Source organism: Calypte anna, chromosome 1 (genome assembly GCF_003957555.1).
Source record: "Calypte anna isolate BGI_N300 chromosome 1, bCalAnn1_v1.p, whole genome shotgun sequence".
Classification (NCBI taxonomy): domain Eukaryota; kingdom Metazoa; phylum Chordata; class Aves; order Apodiformes; family Trochilidae; genus Calypte; species Calypte anna.
The window spans coordinates 146,054,434-146,075,050 of record NC_044244.1 but is presented as its reverse complement, the minus strand read 5'-3'; the positions used below and the strand labels follow the sequence as shown (position 1 = coordinate 146,075,050).

The window sequence follows — 20,617 nt, the reverse complement described above, 5'->3', positions numbered from 1 at the left end:
CAGAGTGGGATAAGAGTTAGCAGCCTCTCTGCACTGTTCTGAGGACAGATGCTCACTGGATTGTGATGCTGAAAGGTTCCCCTAAGCTCTTTTGGACTTGCTTCACTATCTATATTTACTGGGTCTGAGGTGTTTTTCTTACAAGCTTTTTCCACAGTGGTTTATTGCTGTATAAACTGAGAGAAGTTAGGGAAACAAAACCACTTGTAAAGTTCACAGGGAGCTGATTGCTGGGAGGATGCCTGAGGAAGAGCAGATCTGGTATGGAGGGGGAGCACTTTCCCTTTACCCTGAATGGGTGTTGCTGGCCATAACACCTATGACTTTTTACACTCCAAAGCAGGAACATAAGTGGTGCTTTTCAAAGAGGTGTATGTGTATAGCACAAACTGGAGAGTAAGACCAGAGGGAGGTATGTGTTGTACTTAAGTGCATTGAAATGATGATTTGTGATAAATTATTTATGACTCAGCTTGGTATAAGTGAAGGAACTGGTAGTAAAGGCAGTACTTTTGTCAGCTGATTGAGATTTAATACTGATAATTTTTTCTGCTGTTGAGAATAAGGTATTGCTGCCTTGATATAGCTGTGATCTGTAGATTGCTTGCTGCAGATGTGTCTAGTTTTGCCCTTTGTGTTAAGGACAGAAATAATGTGTGAATTTACCCACTATCATAAAACCATACTACCATTGGCTCTTACCTTATTGGGGGCTTCATTGGCAAGATCTTGGATCAGTTGACTGCAAAATCTGAGTGTGGCCCAAAGTCTGATTCAGCTCTGTTTGTGAGCATACCTGCATTAATTTCTTTTCTTAAGAAAAAAAAAAAAAAGTTAAAAAAAGTTTAGTCCTTGACTTGCCATTTTATGGATCCTCAGGCTGTTGATGGAAGAGAGGCATAGCATAAGTTTAATAGAAGAAAATACAACAGGAAGACAAAACTGGGGTGACACCTTAACTAGCAGGCTGAAAAGTACAAGAGGAACACACTTTAAGCCTAGCTTCTAATAATGATTTGTAAGTAGATAAAACAGTTATTGTAGTCAAATTGGTGTGACAGTTTATCCAGGATATGGCATCACTGCTTTTTAATGTCCTTTTTAACTGTGTGCTGAAGCACATTCTCTATAATGCTAGAAATACTGACTCCCTCCTGTGCTTCCCCTGGCCCAAAGAAAACTGCAAATTCTGAAACAAGTGCAGTTTGGGCTGAGCATCTCATGAAAGATTAAAATTACAAATAACCTGACAAGGATTTCAAGGTTAAATTCTTTCCTACCCCATTTTGATGATCTGATGTTCTTAATATATACACAAATGCTACCCCAAAATTAGTGATATGATTGGTACCATCTGCATTATGTCTAAATAGCACTTGTTTAAGCACAGGCCTCAAAGAAGGCAGAACAACTTCTCCCCACCTCCAAAAAATGCATGAAATTTTTTTCCTCATCTTTTCTGAATGCTGTTTTGTGTGCAGACACAAAGGGAGTATTTTGAAGAAACAGAAGAAAATATTGACTAAGTCAAAGATCTGTATTGAAAAATGGATTAAATAAATGTTTGTGAGTTGTAAGAACCAAACAACAAAAATATTTTTCTTTCCAGAAACATTCCAGCCTATTTTGATCATCAACAATGAAGCAGAAAACAATGAAGCTATTGAATCTGGAATGCCAATTGCAATCCAAGAAAAATGACAGTGTAACTAAATAATGCAAATATTGTGGGCTTTTAAAAAATACTGTGTTTCAGTTATCTGGAACAGTAGAATTCTAAATCTGAAGGTCATTTTTTAAAACTTAAATTCCAAATTAAGATAAATTCTGTTGTCCAAATATGAATGTATTATAAATAACTTTTCTATTAAAACTTAGGGACTTTCTATTAAAACTTCAAATCTTAATAGAAATGGAATTGCTTCAATTTAGCACTGCGGGATAGACACTGAGATGTTTCATAGATTCTCCAAATACTGTTATTAAACTTGACATGCTGGAGAATATCATGTGTTAGGTAGAATGAAGATTGAATCCCAAAGGTACATCCCTAAACTGTATAATCAGATTCCTATTTCAATGTCCCTTTTATCCTTCAAAGAATAGGTGCTTGTTTTAGTGATGATTTGTCATTAAAATTTCGTTAAAATGTCTTACAATGTTGTTGAAACTCTAAACAAACTTCCAGCACACACAAGGCTAATTATGGATGCCATCTGTTTATTTTTACAAAGCTTTTTTTCTTAAAGACCAAAGCATCTTCTTATTCTGATAAGCCACAAGATAATAATAATGACTTAGTGTTAATACAAGTGCAGTTGAAGTGTAGTTGAAGTGGTTTGGCCACTGACCTTTTCCAATGTCACAAAACATATGTAGTTTTACATATGATAGGGAAACCATTGTGAAGAGTGTTTTTGTAAGGAACACAAACATTTTACAGTGAAAATGTCAGATACATCATAATTTCTATATGGAAAGTCTTACCAGCTCTCACTGCGTGAAGAACCTCTTCAGCGTGCCAAGTCACTCGATTGCTACAGCATGCCCTCCTGGTTTTGGGTGCTTTTTGACTGTACTGTGGTCTCTAGTTGGAGGTTTATTTCAAGTTAATTAACATCTCCATTTACACCCCCATTTCAAAGGGAAAAAGCGGGTGCGTGTGCACGTGTGCACGCTTGTACGCACACGCCGGAGTTAGCACGAGCGACGGGTATTCCCATGGCAGCATCATCCAAACCCGTTAGCAGCAATTTGCTGAGAGTGCAGAGTGACTCTGCTGGTCCAGCCCAGCTATTGTGCATGCTAAGCACTAAACAGATAAGTCTAGGGGGGGGGAAAGAAAAAAAAAAAAAAGAAATTGAAGGATCCATCTGCTCGTTTCTGCTACACTGCGCTGATGCAAGATTACGCTAATCTGGTTGCTTGTCAGGACAGGTTAGTGAAAGCAGGCGAATGGGTGAGATTTAGGGTAGGCTAGTGCTATGGAAAATTGTAAGCAGCTCCTGTATGTGCCATGTTAAGTGTAGCAGAATGGGTTGATTATCAGCTACTTGGAGATTTTCGATTAAAATACATTTGTGGCTTCAGTGTTAGTCTTAAATAAAAAAATAAGTAATCGAAGAGCAGAAGCTTCTGAACAGCAACAAAAAAAATCTCGTCGTCACCAGGTTCATTTGAATTTGTAAAATAAATGGGGGAACAAAATCCACGCTGCAGAACTCCAAACCCTCCTATGTGTTCTCAGTAGGTTTCCTTTTTATGATGGTCCTAGTTACAATAATCTGCTAACTATTTTAATTTTGGTGTTTTCCCTGTAAAGAAGATGGTTGCTGGAGTTTGCAAATAAAAATTTAATTGGTGAGAACCACTGATAATGTCGGGTAGCATTTTCTTTGGCTGGTCTAATTTCTTGTTTTTTCTGTGAATGATTGTGGAGAGTGGGATTTTGTTGTTGTTGTTGTTTTTGTTACCTATTGACTGACAGTTCTTGACCTTGCAGGTTGAACATCCCGTCACAGAATGCATTACCGGCCTGGACTTAGTCCAAGAAATGATCCGTGTTGCTAAGGGTTACCCTCTCAGGCACAAACAGGCTGATATCCCCATCAACGGCTGGGCGGTTGAATGTCGAGTTTATGCTGAGGTAAATGAGTGGTAATGGGGAGGAGGGTGGTAGGTGCTTGAATTGTGGAGCAATAATACCCAGGTGTGGGCAGAGGACAAGGTGAAGTCGAGGAGTATGGTGTGAAGATCATGATTTCAAGTGTGCAGTACGAGTAGTTGATGAGCTTTTGTAGAATTTAAATTTTTTTTATTCATAATACCATATGTATTTCAGCATACCTTTTTTTTTTTTTCTGAAAATCAAAGTTGAAAGTGGTTAGAGAGAGCAAGATTTATTTCTAAGGATGTGTTGTATGTTCTCTTCACATCTAATAATTCAATGCTCGAGTTACTTGCTGCAGTTAACTATTTTTTCCAGTTTCCTAACTTGTGTACTTGAAACTTGCTGGCTGAAATTCAATGTAAAACACCATTTTCATTCTTCTAAAACATGGTAACAGGTTGTTGAAAAGTCAAGTTATTTGCTTTCTAAAACTATAGGACAAGATTTCAAAATGCACCCCAGTACAATAACTTCAGAATTGTGGTATGACTCTCATATTGCCTTAAAATATAAAACATATTTTCAGGACTCTTTAGGACATTTCAGGTAATGTCCTTTAACTGTCGTTTTTGTTACATGGAAATTAGAATCTGCTAATTAAAAAATTATGTTTAGGTTCTCTCTAAGGAACGCTTTTTTGTATGAATACTTTTCAAAAATAAGTCAGCACCTTGATGTTTTTTCCCTTGGTTAAGTGTTGTGGCTTTTTTGCCTCAAGACATCTACTCGGTGGTAATTTTTCTTTCTCTTTATGGCATCTACATAATAATTTTCAACTTACTCAACTGATAACAATTTATATGAGCTATTTTGGCAAATAATAAATATTTGTTTTGTGGTTGGCATAGAAGCTATTCCAAGTATGCGTAGACTTTACCCTGGAATAACAGATGCTTGGGTTTTGTTTGGTTTTGAGTCCTTCAACTTAGATTCCCACATATTTAAAATTAATGGATCCAGCTATTTTGCCATGAATTTGGTTTTTCTGTAAACCAAATAAGGCCATATATCTATTTGTGGCCCTATTAAAATTATATTGTTACTGCATTATGCAGGAGATTTCCAAGGGCATAATTGAATTGAATCCCTGAAATTTTTTCTGTTCTCAACTTCACCCTTCTTTCACTTTCCCATCCTTCTTCCAAGGCTTGATGTAGCAGAAAATGTCATCTTTGTATATTTTATAGTGTGTACCTATGTGCAGAGCACTTATTTCCCTCTTCTTGGATGTGATGCAAGGCAATTTACATGCATCTAGTTCTTTATTTGGAGTCACAGGGGTAGATGGATGAAGAAATATACTTCAACACAAGTAATTCTGGCAAAGAAAACAGTTATTCCACCAGTGGTTTGTGTTTAAACTTCAAGCTTTTAAACATTGTCTTCACTGTGTCTATAAAGGCTCAATACTTTTTCATCTTGAATTTTATTTCAGGACCCTTACAAATCTTTTGGCCTGCCATCCATTGGTAAACTGTCTCAGTATCAGGAACCATTGCATGTGTCAGGCGTAAGTAACTTGCTTCTGGTTTTCATGTGTGCTGCTTGTTTCTTTTGTAGTAAGATGGAGACTGCAAGGACGTTGTAAATGGGGCCTCTTTTCTACCTTTTTGCTGGGGAGGGGAACAGAGGACATGGCAATACTTTTTTGTGCAACCTGAAAAGCTGCTGAAGAATGTAGACTTATAAACTAGGTTTAAAATATTCAGATTGGATATAAGAAGAAATCATTATATATTGAAATATTTTGTTCTGTTCCGTAACTTTTAGCTTAAAAATTCTGTGATGGTTTGAATGGACAGTGAAATATTGAGTCGAGGCATTAAGGGTAAAGAATGGGGAACAGCAGTGAGAAAGTGTCAGTGCTTTCTGTTTAGCTTTGTAGATTTTTAAAGAGGAAATCTGTTACAGCAATTATTACAGGTTTCAGGACACAGTCTACTACATGGAATGTCTGTTTAACAAACTGTTTTCTGCTGCATGTAAAGAACAAGGACGCTGCCTCTGTAAAATCAAGGTAGTCTAAGTCATAAGTGCATACATACATGACACTGTGCCAGTTAGTGGAATGACAAGTCTGTACCATCTGTGAATATGATTACTCATTCTGATTGCTTGCACAGAAAATAGTGAAAGATTACGAGAGGGTCCTTAAACGTGGGGATGTTATTGGATATATGATTTATTTCGCTCCTTAAGTTGTTTTTGCCCGTGTACTTTCTGAAGGGACCTGACCCTTCCTGGTCTTTAAGGCTTCATGCTGTGTTCAAAGCCTGAAAGCAGAAAAAATTGTGAAGATCTAAAAGGCATTATATGATCTTAAAGACAAGATGAGAGAAAAAAAGGTATCACTAGATGTATCTAAACTTCTTTTTTTAATGAAACAAAGAATGTATTTAATAAGAATTTATAATGAATACTCCAGTGGTTGTTATAAGTTTTCACCACGTTGTAATAGCTAACAGGATGTCAAACATTTTGCCCTTGCAAGTTTTTGCAATTTGCAATTTTCCAAACGTGAGACCTGTTGAAAGTACAAGTGATAATGGACAAACTATACCCCCTACAGTCTTTGTCCCACCAAATCTTTCTTCAATTAATGCTGCAGCAGGAGTTTTATGTAATAACATTTGCGCTTGTAAGCCATCCATACAAAGAAAAAACAATTAAAATGCCTTAAATGTTCTGCTTACTGCTGTTATTTGCTTGTGTGAATGTTGCATGTCAGCTAAATGGACCACGGAATAGATAAAGTGATTGGGTGCAGGAGAGTGCACACTAAGCTTTGTCTATCATTATTGCTGGGAGCAATCAAATTGATGCCAGCAGGACAGTAGATGCGTTGACAGCTGTAATTATGTATCTCCATGGTGATCACTTTTGGCCTGTCATGGAGGCCCATGAGTCCCCTCCCTTGCAAGCATTTAATCAGATTGGGCTGTCACTTGTCAGGTAGACAGGGTGGGCTGGGAGTTGTGCTTAGGCAGAGAGGTGAATTGAAAATGAAGGGTGGGAGATGCCTGATCGCTTCACGTGGCCCGTCGTGGTACTGAAGAAAGAAATTTTAATTACACTGGAGGCTTGAGAGCAATGTTTTGAGGAGCTCATGGCATGTATAGGCTGTTCTCTTTTCTGTTTAGTTCTATTGTAGTATTAAAAATAGAACAGCTATTTTTATGTAGGCTCTCATGGTTTGGTGTCTTAATACGTATTTTCTACCACTGTGAAACTAATTTCTCTCCTGAGAATGTCATGCTGCTCAGAACAAAATTAATATGACTAAAAAAGTTCAGTGTTACAGGCCCATTGTGCCACAGTGTTTGTTTTCTGCATTTTACAATTGTCAACAAGTTGGCTTAAAACAAATTAATGGAGACTTGTAGTATGTCACAGTGAGTTTGCCTTATAAGTAGTGTATTGCCAAATGCATTTTCAATTAATTTCTTTTGTGTCTCAAGTCAGTTCCGTCTGCCTGTGGCCATGTGTCAGCTGCTCAAGCTGGTGGAACTGGTACACGTGGCTCTGAGTTTTTTTTTTTTCCTTAGCCACAGCTAGGAATATACTGGCTATTTTTGTTTCACCTACTTTGTAACTTTCTTAGAATGTGGTACTTGTAAATACAGTTTTGGGTTTTTTTTATCTTTAGATAAGCATAAGATAGGTAACCACAAAACCTCAGTGTGATAGTGAGCATCTGTATTTGTTGCTCTTACACCACATGGCAAATTTACTGCCATATCTGGAGATTCCAGCATTGGTCTTGGCTAATATGTGATGGGCAGTCTGGTCTGTTGATGACTCTTACCAGAAAGAGAAAACTCTTGGACTCCAATAAGGCAGAGAATTGAGAAATTCTGAGTGTGCTGGTAAGTGGAATTTGGTGCACTAATACTTCATTTCAGGAAGGGGACATAGATTGTGCTTTTTATATATATATATATATATATTTTTTTTTTCCCTTAACTTTAAAAAAATCTTTTAGTTGTGTTGTTTTAGTGCAATAACACGTGATGGTAGTACAACAACAATAAAAGTGTTGGGGACTGTGGTACCAATGAGGTGTAGGGTGTGCAGTAGGATCTTGACCCTTCTCTGGTATTTTAAATAATGAGTAAAAGAAAGGGAATATGTTGTTAAACAGAAATAAATGCTGTGCATCTAATAAGTATTGCTATTATTTAGCAAGTTAAGCACATTACAGTGTGTAACTGTTGAATCAAGGTTTGTTTTTCATCCAGTGTTCTTTAAGTTCTGTCATAGCATATAGTTTATAGAATCACCTGTTTTTACTAGACCCTAAAAATGTGAGCACATCAGAGAGAACTGAAGAACATAAACATATTTCTTTTCTGCTGTAATTTTATAAGTGGTCTTGACTTTATAAATTAAAATTAAACCTCTACAGAGAACTCCAGATTTTTCTAAAAAGGAAATTCTGCAGTTTTAAATGAAATTTCAGTTCTCAGTGTGATATTCAGGTTTTCAGGATACACTTAGGATAAAGTGTAAATTGTGTAGTGGTATGTATATTGTATATCAACAGAAACACAACAGGCAGAGCATGCAGTCAGTAGCCTCAGAAGCTCTACATTAATTTCAAAGTCTGAAATACCTGCTTACTCTGGGTCTGAATTATGCACCTTTCATATGTGTTTTATTTTTTCAAAGTATGATGTATATTTATAAATACATGTATGTGTATGTAAAGCATTCCTGAACACTGGTATATAATAACTTTGTAGGTGCCATTTTAGAGACTGAAGTCACAGTATATTTAAACTATATGAGGAGTATGAATGTCATACCTTCATGTCTTGTATATGTATTTACTGTATGCTACAAAAAAATATTAGGGGGAAAGGGATTTATCTGAGAGTGGGTAGGGAAATTATCTTTTTCTGATTTGAATGTGAGAACATATGCATTGACTTTATATATAAGCAGACATCCTGGTTGGAAGAGTCGTTTAGCAGGTACAAGATGGGGAGCTGAAAAATACACTAAGTTTTTTTTGCAGTCATGAAGTGTCTGAACTAGCTTCTCCTCAGTAGCTAATGTTAAATATACCTGATATGAATGTGGGGAGGCTGGTTAAGCATAGGTAAAGGACATTAAGGTTAGGTTTGATAAAAATGCTACGAAAGTGCTATCACCTTTACTCACTAATAAATATGCTATAAAAATAAACACAAATGTGAATATAGAAGAAACAGTATCTGGTTATATAATTATAAATGTATAAATCCAAATATATGAATAAGTACATGCTTTTTTTTTTTAATGAAAAGCCATAGCATCATAAATACTGGTGAGACAGTGTTTCTTACTGAAGAATGTGAGTACACCTGCTAGGGTATATTTTTGTCATTTGGATAATAAAGTCATCATCATGCCTTCATGTGGATTCTGTAGACAAGAGGTTCTACATGTGGTCCCCTGATAATTGCTTAAATTAAAATATTAAAGGCCTAACAGCCGTTGTGTTGACCTTTTTCTGCCTTGCTGCAGACAGATGAGCTGCTGTTTATTACAAAGGTTCCTTCCCACAGGTGAAGATTTCAGTGAGATTCCAGGACCCTCTTTCCCACCCCCTTTACATTGCAATATATCACAGCCCTGCTGCTTCAACAGCTTTGATTAGAGCCCTCCATCCTTAAGATCCCCAGAGTGCATTTGTCACTCTCAAGTTATTTTGATTAGTTTTAAAAAAAATATTTCGGATTCCAGTGCTCAGGAGCAGCAATTTAATAAATATTTATTCCTCAGAAATTGCTCATTTGAAAAGTTTTATATGGCTAACCTCATTGCTACAGTGATGAAATCAAACTGAGAGATGAAAACAAGAATCAGCAATATACTAACTAACATGTTGGCTGCTTAACAGCAATCAGCCTCTTCAAAAGAAATTTTGAACTCGTGTTATTTTTTTCCATGAATATTGCAGAATCAGAGCTTTAATTGGGGCTGTGTCCTTACAAAGCAAAGCCATGGAAAAAGCTGTGTAAACATTAAAGCCTTAGGGGAACAGCAGCAACAACAACAAAAAAAAAGTTTTACAGATGAGAGGGTGAGGCAAAGAAGGAAAGTGTTACAGACATGAAAACCACAGGATCAGTATTCCTATGGAGCTGATAAGCAGAGCTCCAAAGTTCCTGCTGAATGCTCCCTACTTGTATTCCCTCAGAAGGCTGTAGTGAAACGTGGGGGATGTGATTACATATAGATGCAGAAAGGATGTGATTATAAGGGGCATTCTTTGTGCCAGGTTGTCAGTGAGAAGAATAATTACAACTGTATTTTATTACAGGGATTAAATTGGAATGAGCTACCATCAGAGTTGAAGTTTAGAGTGTGTAACACAACCTAGATAGTTAGATCAAATTTAATGCATTTACTCTGAATTCTAGGAGAACAAAAGAGAATTTTGGCTATCAACTGAAGATTGTAGTAGTGTTTTCTTTTAAAGTGGAGAGTAACTTGCAAGTATTTTTCCTGGTGGAGGAAAAGTACCCTCTCCCCCCTTCCCAGCTTCTGTGGAAAAAAATATTTTTAGTTTCTCAAAGGGAAAAAAGAGGATGTGGTAAGCTTCACAAGTGTCATGTCTTAAGCCTGCCAGGTAGATCTGATATAAAGTTGAAATTTTTTTTCCCAACATATGATTTTCCATGCTTCTTATTTTTTGAAGGTACGTGTTGACAGTGGCATACAACAAGGAAGTGATATTAGCATTTATTATGATCCTATGATCTCAAAAGTGAGTTATTTTTCAATATTTTAACAATTCTAATTCTGTACCCAGAATTTTTAAAGGAGGGAGATTGTATCAAGGGATTGGTAAACTAGTAATTTAAAGGTGCTAAGCATAACGTGCCTCGTGGGAATATGAAAGAATTGAAGGAAAATGTGGAGTAGAGGAAATTTAGTGTACCTTCTAAACAAGTTTTTTAAAATCTTTTGGTACTGTAATTATTTATCTTGTAGCTTCTGATTATTAAACGGATTCTGGTTTAACCAGAAGCTGTTACTGTCAGACTTTGGTGCTGCCAGTCTCTTTTTTAATGTAACCTTGTCAAAATGAAAATTTTAATAAATCTGGTTTCTAAAAAGAAGCAGTGAAAGAAATGGTTGATAGTTATTCTTTATCAGCAACATGTTAGTAAAATTAAAATACATTATAATCAGAGTTCAGTTGTCAAAAAATTCACACTTAAATCTTAGAAGTCTGTTGCCCATTAGAGGTCAGGAGAGGCAATTAGATAATGAGCCTCTGTTCAGATTTTCTTCTCTAATTTTCATTTAAAGATGAAGAGAATGCTTGTTTTAGATGCATTAAGTTTTCTGAAGTAAAAGTGATTGACCTTCTTTCATTGAATGGATTAAGAGATTTTGGTTTTCTCTTGATGTTTTAGAGAGCCTCTGAAGCACAGGCACAGTAATGTGCAAGAAATGTTTCTGTGGCTGCAGAAGTTCTACAAACTCATTTAATTTTAAATACTATTCAGAATCTAGAGGAAAACATTCTCATTTCTGGGTAGATGAAATGCTTTTTTCTTTTTTTTAGCTCATTACCTATGGCTCTAATAGAGCTGAAGCACTAAAAAGAATGGAGGAGGCTTTGGACAATTACGTAATTCGAGGTAACAATGAAAATTTGGGTTCCTAGTGTGTTAGGCTGCCATCTATTTCAAGAAAACAGCTTGAAAATGTAGCAATTAGCAAATCCACTGAAGTTCCTGGTTCTTAAGTGCAAATTAAAACAGGAAAAGATTGTGTTAATTATGCTGAGAAGATACATCAAATTTAAAGAGACTTCAGTTTTTTTCTCCACTATTTTTGCTTCAATATTATGCAATAAATATTTAGATTGTTTCCTTAAACTTGTAAGATTTTTTACAGAGTGGTAGCATATAATTAATTTATGTCGTGGTGGAAAAAAGACCACTACCCTAAGAAGTTTAATGTTGCTTTTTTTCATATTTTGACATATGAGTCATTATTATTAGTGAAAGAGAGTAGTTTTTTACCTAGCTTTGAAGTTCCTTTGTTTTATTTTAACAGTGAGCCTGTACATAACTACTTAGAGATCCCATAGTCTTCCTGAATAGTGTGCTCCATATTCCTATTTCTGAAACACCACTTCACCCTGCCCTCCTTTCCCCTACCCCTAGATTTTCTTGGGAGCAACTTCTATTTGTTTGCTTAGTGTTTTTGAGACAGTATATTTTTCCATGTAAGTAACAAATCTTCTCAAAATTACAAAGCATTTTAGCTAAGCGTTACCAGCTAAGGTCAGTGTAAATTATACTGATTATATACACTATGAAAATTTAGATTTAAATTCCTAAGAATTTTAGCATTTCAGTAAGGAAAAATGCTTGTTCACTCACATTTGATGGGAATGGGATGGGGTGACTGGCTAACAGGTCAAGGACCATCCCTTGGGTAGCTTAGGGACTGCTAATGGAAGATGGAGTCGTTCCCATCACTTCTGTGTCACCAGTTCAAAGCAGGCAAAAGTTGGTAAGGACTTTTAGTCACTAATATTTTGGTGGTTGCTTGTTGACCTGCATGAAATCAGCAGTCTTTATCCAGTCTCTAGAAGACAAATGTCCTCTTGGAACAAATGCCACCATATAATGTCATTCATGGCATTCCCAGCAGGGAATCCAAAGGTGGCACAGTGACCCTCCAGGATGTGGTTCATCCAGGCTGGGCTAAGGCAAGCTTACACTGTGAAGTGCAAGGATTTACTTGGCTATTTCTTGGCTACTGTATGAGCAAACACTTGCTTTCTACTGCTGTGGTTTTAGGATGTCCAAATGTTACCCATTCCTTTTAGCTCTGTTGCACTTACAGGGAACAAGTCCTCAGACTGCTGTCTTTATTGACTTGTTTTCTAGGATCAGATAATACCTGGCCTTAAACCAGTTGTTCAGCTGTGCCTCCCAGTTAAATCTGCATGACAACATCATGAAGGAAATTAAATAAACTTTCAAAAAATGTAATCTAACAATGCTAAAACAGGCTTTTGCAAAATTTTTGTAAGTATAATGCTCTAGGCCTGCAAGACTACGTTGTATAGTGCCTGTGGTAGCAGTATCTTGATTAGAAATGCTGAATTAATCAGATGATATTTGCAACAATGCTATGCTCTGAAAATGCCTATTGCATCAACATCTTATTAGAGTTTGGACTGATTATAATTTGCATAAATTGAAATAAGAAATTCTATAATTGGTTGGTAGAGACTAACAATGGGACTAGCTTGAGATATATTCAGTGTGAACATGGGTATGTAATCTGCATCCTATTTCCTGTGTAATATCTGCAGTGTTATTAATGGGAGCAAGTTAAAGTCTCATATAGCAATTCTTTGAAAGGTGGATTGGATTAAGTTCTATCCTAAGGTCCTTTACAGTATATTTTGTTTTTGATAGGACCTGACTCCTCCATGGGGAACTGATCTGAATTCAAAATCTCAAGACTAGAATGAGGAAAGGTCTAGGCAACACTTCTATCTGTGGCTCTGCCAGTATAGCTTATGAATGATTATATGTTCAAGGTCCAACACAGATTTGTATCAGTGATATACTTTGATTTATCCAGTGGTTACTGGAGAATTTGTGAATAATGAAAAATTCAAGATGTCAGTCAAGCATAGAGGCACTATTGCTCATTGGGGTGAGACATGAGTTGTTTCCTGTGAGACTGCATTGTTAGTAGTTCATCTTTCTCTTGTTTTATGCTCCTTTTCTTCAGAAACTTAATGTTCTGTTTCTTCTCTTTTTATTTGAGCAACAGAAATAGGGTATTAGAATAATGCCCTTCTGCTGTATGTGTAAACATGATGTGTGATTTCCCACTTCTCAGGTTCTCTAAGATTTTAGCAAGTCTGTTGTGTGATTTATGGTGCTGGATAATGTGTTCATTTAAAGGCATATATACAACTCAGGATGAAGTTCTGGGAAGTTTGTGAATGTAAATTGTTTGTCTCTACTTAAAAGAAATGGTTCACCAGAGATCTGCTCATGCAGATAGCTCATATTCTTGTTTGCAGAGATTCCTGTAATCTTTCTTTAAATCTGTTTGCTTTCAGTCTTTGCTGATTCAGATAGAAAGCAGTAACATAATTTTAACAATCTTTATTGTAAAGTCAGCCATAATACACTGAGATCATGCTTGCTGTGGGAAGAAAGGAATATAGTAGACTATTTGGGAGAAAGATGACTGGAAAAACATTTGTTGAAGAGCAGAGTAAGCAGTAAGATAGAGGGAGTAGAAATGAGAGGGAAATGAGAGAGCTGCCAATCGGGAGGAGGATCTTCCAGCAAGGGGTAGAAGAGCAATCATTGAAAAGAAAATGGAAAAGTGGTAACTAAGTGTGGTGAATGTTTGAGGGGAATGGTAATATGGAAATTCTCTGAATGAATGGAGAGCTGCCAGGACAGTGGCAGCAGCTACTGCTGTCTTGAGTTTTTGTAACTGTAAACACACTAATAATTGAGAGGAATAAGAATACTGTGCTTGTAAAGAAAGCCTTGGCTTCCCAAGGAAAAAAAAACACAGCAAAACCACCACTTCTATTTTAGTATTTTATAGATTTCAAATAAATTAATTTTCAGGCACAAAGGCTTTTGGAGTTACTGAATGAATCTGTCTCTTCTATATTAACTTAAAAGATGCTTCTCAGTGGCAGAGATACTTCTACGTTTCATACTCGGCTGTATTCTGATCCCATTCAGGTATGCAAGTGTACTTTGCAAACAGAAAAACATCCTCTGTTGTAAGCCATGTTTCCTGCAAAAAGCATATAATGTCTCTTTTTAAAAAAAGAATGAAACAAGCCTTGTTTTCCTGATTACACTTTAAAAAAAATGCTGCCACAGGTCATACAACCAAACTGTGGATTCTTCTTTGTGTAGCGGAGGGAAGGGGCTGGGAGTTCTGCAAGAGTCTCTGCCTTCTCTGAGCCTTTGCAACAGGGAGCAGCAGGTTCCTAAGTGTGGAAGCAGAAATTAAAGAAGTGACAACAACAAATGTAGTTGACAGCCAATGAAAGGGACCATTGCTTGGTAACATCAGGTTGGAGCACAGATGCTGGCATGAGGGAAGACTCTCCTGTTTGTCCTCATTTTTTTCTTAAGTTTCAGGAGCGGGAGCAGGAATGGCAGCTTGTTAGGGGAAGCACCATGATGTGTGGTTTAAGAAGGGTTATAGGCTACTGCACTCTATGAAGGATGAAGGAGGGAAGAGCAGCTGAAGTACAGGTTGATCAGGTAGAAGAGGAAGACAATGTTATTGGTGTAGAAGGGAAATAAAATAAGGTCCTTCACTGTTGTTCTGACAGAGGAAGTTTTTTTCATTAAGAAAAAAACCCGTGGCATTTAAAAATGGTAAGAAAGGCAGTGTGCCATTTTGAGAAGGCATTGAAAGACAAGGGCAAAACTAGAAACAACACCACTTTAGATAAATTCTCCTGGTGTTCTAATCTCCATGAGAATAAAAGGGTGGCTGAGTAGAGGAAGATACCAGGATGGCCATCCATTTTCTTTGAGTTGTTCTAACAAAGTCTGCTTCTGCTTCCAGTTATTGTACTGATTGAAACATTCATATGTTTGCTAACACCATGTGTAATTGTCTTCTTAATCTTATTAAGGGGTCTAGAAGTACATGCAGTACAAAATTTAGTTTGTTTTAGTTTCTGCTTTTTTCCCCTCTCTTCGTTTCCCCCTTTATTCTGGTCTGTGAGTTCTATGAGGTCCAGACTGTATTATCTAAAAGAATTAATATTTTAGTTTAAATTATTTAAATATTTAAATTATTTAATTTCTTTAAAGATTCAGCTCTGGGGGTCAGTGGTGTACTGATACTGTGTGTAAACATTATATGGATGTTTGTATATTAAATTAAAAAAGCTAAAAATCCCTTTCTTCTTGCTTTTGAGATGGGACTTTCTCTGCAGATAGTTTGTTCCAGTGTGAATTGAAGCAAAACACGGGCTTTGAATTCAGTTAAACAGTGGAATCTTGAGGGCTCTGGGGACTATTATGACAACTTTTGTAACTGCAAACCTGGAGGCTATCTGGATGGTAATCATGGACTTTGAAAAGTTCATGTGTTAAAAGTGGTGCTTTCATAGTCCCGTAAAACAAAAAAACCCATTAATATAGAAAGTGAAGAGTAAGATAATCAGTGTTTCATGATGCTCAGTGCAGAGCTTGGTTAATATTTTTTTTTGGTGAGAAATAAACTGTGATGCTTCCTAAGCTTCGTAGCATTTGTTATTGTTCAGCATTTAAAGTGGTGATAATTTAGCCTTGCTGTGTTTTTTTTTTAAGGAGAGAAACCTCTAGTCCTTTACTCCACATGTTCTTTTTTGCAATCACTAAGTATGCAGATAAAGTTCTTTCTATTCCACTTAGCACAATTTGAATTTATCAGTGAGTTAAGTATATTCAACTGCTTATCTACAGAGAGGCATGTAGGATTCCAATTAAGTTTACATGGATAAATGCAGATTTGTGTTTGCAGACGTCAAGATGACAGGAGCTTAATACTGTAAAAAGGCTAATCAACACTGAATATGTTTAGTGTCAGTAAATATTTATAGTGAAAACATTGCCTATGGTTTTGTGCTTTGGCATTCCAAGTTCTGATTTTTAGTGGGTAAAAATGCAGTGTTACATCCTGTTCATAAGCCTGCCTTAAAATTTTTGTTTTCCTTAAAGTGAATTTTGTCTGTCTTTTCCCTGTATTTTCTTGGGAAGACAGGTTAGGAGTTAGGCTGCAGTTCGCAAGTTAGTGAAAAATCTGGTATATTTAGCAAGGTTTTAAGACAGATGTAATCCAGAGAATGAGGAAGGGAAGGAGGTAAGATAAAGAGACAGGCAGTATGGGGAGTAGTCTCTTATGACTGTAATTTTATTTTATTTTACTTTTTTTTAAAGACATCTTCAGATAGTGGTTACTAATCAAATCTGGTAAGCAGTGTGATAATTTAGCATCCCTATGTATCAGGTAGGTAATAACTACAATCTAAGTGGAGAACGAATTGATGCTTAGGAAAACTGTTATATACAAAATATACAAAAATATATTTTTTTATTAGAGCTCCAGAAGTTAAATGCTAGTCTGCTCTCTTTTGCCAAATATATGCTAGAAAATTGCGTTTCAAAATTGAAATCTGATAAATTGAGCTTGTACTGGTTTAATATTGTGTGAAGAGTACAGCCAAATGAAATAAAAAAATGGAGTACAAGGAACAATTGTTATGTTTTATTGTATTTTGACTTAGAGAAAAGAAGAATATAATTGTAACTGCAGTACTGCATCAGTTTTAACAATGTGAGGAAAAAATACTGAAGTGAAATTTTGTTTTCTGGAGGGGAAATAAATTGATGTAGTTTAGTTTTTTTTGTTTGTTGGAAATGTCATGGCTGGTCAGGTTAACAAATGTGATTTTGTTTCTGGCAGACTGCAGGCCTGGTAAAGACAAAGAAAAATTCCCTGAAATCCTCTGCAACATAAATACAATCTACTTCAGTTTAGTGTCTAACTTTGCATGAAATAAGCCCTGCCTGTTAGCCTCTGTTTGATCCTCTGAGAGTGTGGGGCTAATGTCTGGCCAGTGTTTTGGAAGCAGCAGGTAGTCAGGAGCAAGCTGCTCTAGGGGTCCATATTTCTGTAGCCTCACAGTTACTCACACACAGATTGGAGACCTTATGAACTTTGACAGAGGTCACACTAAATTGCAAATCTAAAACTTCTAGGCTTCTGAAAGATTACACTGGTTCTTTTTTTTTTTTTTTTTTTTAATGCCATATGATTGGGAACATTACGAAAAGGTATCAACCTAGTTTTGAGAAATAGATCAACCCAGCCACACAGTCATTGCTCACAGAATGATCATGGGGACTGATAAATAAGATTGTCTTTCATGATACTTTAAAAGGGAAACTGTTGTGTATCCAGTTTTAGTTTTCAGATATAAAATACAGGTTATATTGTTCCCCAACACCCAGGCTTGTCTGCTGTACTGAACTTCTTAAAGGAAGTTTGGAGCGTAAATATTGTGGAAGCCTGTGATTTTTCTGATGCAGGAGTTGGAATTGTTTAGGACAATTTTTTAGGATTTCAGGTCTTTTGGGGCAGTCAGTTGAGACACCAAGCTCTGTCATCTGTCATCAGCCATCATCTCACCAGGGATCTTATAGCAATTTAGGAAAGAAAAACATGAGATGATCTGTTTACACATTGTAGTGTGTTTAAATCCTGAATTCAAAGTCGGGGAGCATTGAAGAGCTCCTCCTTGTCTTCTAATTTCAGTTCTAAAGCCTTACACAACAGATGAAGATCTCAATGATATTTCAACTTATTATTAAAAAGCGATTTTTGGGGGCTCTATTGTAGCAGCCAAAGACAGACCTTATTTGTTTCCAAGTAATAGTGTTGAGCATAATGTTTATTTAGCTTTTTTGTTTGTTTAATGGAGATTCAATGTGAGTTTCATTTAGTGTTATGAAATCACAAATGACTACCTGGGTCACAGGCAGCAAGGAGCCTGATCCTTTTTTAATTAAATGGTCAAATTTTTATCTTATTATGGAATTTGTTGTGTAATGTGCTACTTAATGGCTCATCAACCAGTTTTTAGTGCTGTGATTTCATGATTCAGTGAGGCTGAGTCTGGCTCCGTGTGTTGAAAGTAGTTTCAGTGACGGCCACACAGAGAGCTTGAAAATTCACACCAGCAGCAGACTGTAGGGGGAAAAAAGCTTTGAAACTGTTTGAACTGGTCTGCATATAAAATAACAAGAATGTTATTCATGCTTCTAAACTGGAAAAACACAAAGGGAAAAGAAGCAGGAGCGCCAAAGAAACTCCTTCTGTAGCTACAGCAATTTGCAGTTGCTGTACTGTTCGTGTTTTTGCTTTGGTGAGATCTCAATAGGGGAAAAAATCACAGACGAACAGAATTATCAGAGTTAGAAGGGACCTCTAGAGATCATCCAGTCCAACTCTCCCACCCAGAGCACATTACCCAGGACTGACTCCACAACCTCTCTGGGCAGCCTGGGCCAGTGCCCTGTCACCCTCATAGTAAACAAGATTTTCTTATGTTTAAATGGAACTTCCTATCCAAATGGTTTAATTTACAGTTGAGAGACCTGAGCTTTCAATGAATTCTTACTCATGTTATTTTAAACTGGAGCTACTCAAAAAAGTGTGCAAATAACTTTCAGATTTGTGTCATCATTGTATTAATCATAGTAACTCAGAAGTAAGGATATCTAAAGTTGAAGTTCAGAATCTTGTACTTTACAAGATATATGGATGAACAGACAAATTCTACAAGGTAAAGTACTTTGTGAGGTGCTGTGCATTTTGTACTTCATAGTGTGGACTTAATACCAAAGTTCATGTGGCCTGGAAAATGAAGTGTGATTTGGAGTTGCCAGTCCCTCTGACAGTGAGAGGAAAGAATTTGAATTACTTTGTATTTCCTGAGGGGAGAGAATGCACACCACACAGCTGAGGCTGGATAACCTCTTTCCTATAGCAGCTTCCTCATTTATCTCTACCTGGAATGAAAGCAACAGCTGCAGCCAAAGCTCAGGGTTTCTGCTCCTGTATTGCACATCTGTTTCTGCTTCTCTTAAGAAATATTGGTGTTTATGAGGCAGTGTTATTCTGTGTAGTAATATTGGGATTGAACTGTAGTGGCTCTGAATATTTTTGGTTACCAGGCCTTTCTAAAATTGAGATAAAGATCTAATCTTTTCCTGTGTAATCCTAAACTTTCCTTTCCATAGATGACCTATGTCCTACTCTCAAAAGAGAAAGTATCATCTCTTTTGAAAATTGTTTGGAGTACAGTAAGCTGAATATAATTTAAATGGAGGATTTTTATCTCGGGGATTTTTTTAATTTTCTTTTTTTTTTTTTTTTCCCCCCACCTTCTTCCCTCTTCCTTTTCCCCCTCTCCCACCTTCTATGAAGACTTCTATGTGTTTATTATTTCAGTGAAATTACTTTAATGACAATCATGTTCCTTGCTAAACTGCAAATGCTTCTTGCAAATTGCAGTTTAGCATGAAGTTACTAACTTAATTACACAGTTGTGTTAAATTCAAAGAGAAATGAAGTTTGAAGGATTTTATAAAGTAATCTAGTTCTACTGCTGGAAGCAAAGCTTAGCCACTGTATCTGCATACTGGCAGGTCTGTCTTTAAACCTCATTTTAAACCTTTTCATTGAATCCAGAATATTTCCCTAGGTGATCTTTTTCCACTGTTAACTATCCTGAGTATGTATCTTTTGTTGGCATCCACTTCTGATCATTTTTTCCAGCCTCTGTTGGAAATGGCATATGGTTTATTCCTTTCCTCTCTGAGAAAACAGACTAATCTCTTATTCATCTGTGTGGAGGGGGCAGAGGACTTACTGTTTTTTGTACAAGTACCAGACAAGCAGTGACAACATCCTTTAAACTGAACTTGCTAGAAGTTGTCTGTTAGCACAAAAAGCATGAGGAAGGGGACTGAAAAATCTGAAGAGAGGCTACAGACTGAGAAATGGAGTAGAAGGAGATGAAGAAATTCAGAAAAAGAAAAATACTATATTCAAAGGAATTAAAGGAAAGGTAGCTCTACGGACTCCTAAGTAATTTTTAAAATTAAATAATCTTTTGTTTGTGGGATATATGTCTAGAAGGGTTATGGAATGATGGTAAAATGGTCATATGAAACAGGGCATTCAATAAAGATATTGGCCAGGTGAGGCTGGGTAAAGGTATATATGGAACAAGCAATAGGTATTTTTGTACTGTTCCACAGAACTGTCTTAGAAATGATAAAAATGTTAGTAAATTGTAGAAGTGATAAAACTTTTTCCTTTCATTACTGTGATTGAGGTGTAACATGTTGTGTATCTTCCACAGGGGTGTGT

The 20,617-nt window shown here is 36.5% G+C and overlaps 1 protein-coding gene across 1 annotated transcript in view; it reads left to right on the top strand.

Moving 5' to 3' along the window:
- PCCA (propionyl-CoA carboxylase subunit alpha) overlaps positions 1–20,617 on the top strand; it is a 276,373-nt gene that overhangs the window by 111,479 nt on the left and 144,277 nt on the right. The window contains exons 13-16 of the mRNA XM_030446329.1: positions 3,503–3,646; positions 5,106–5,180; positions 10,356–10,424; positions 11,232–11,307. Of these exons, the coding sequence (XP_030302189.1) occupies positions 3,503–3,646; positions 5,106–5,180; positions 10,356–10,424; positions 11,232–11,307 (364 nt within the window). The remainder of the gene's footprint in view (positions 1–3,502; positions 3,647–5,105; positions 5,181–10,355; positions 10,425–11,231; positions 11,308–20,617) is intronic.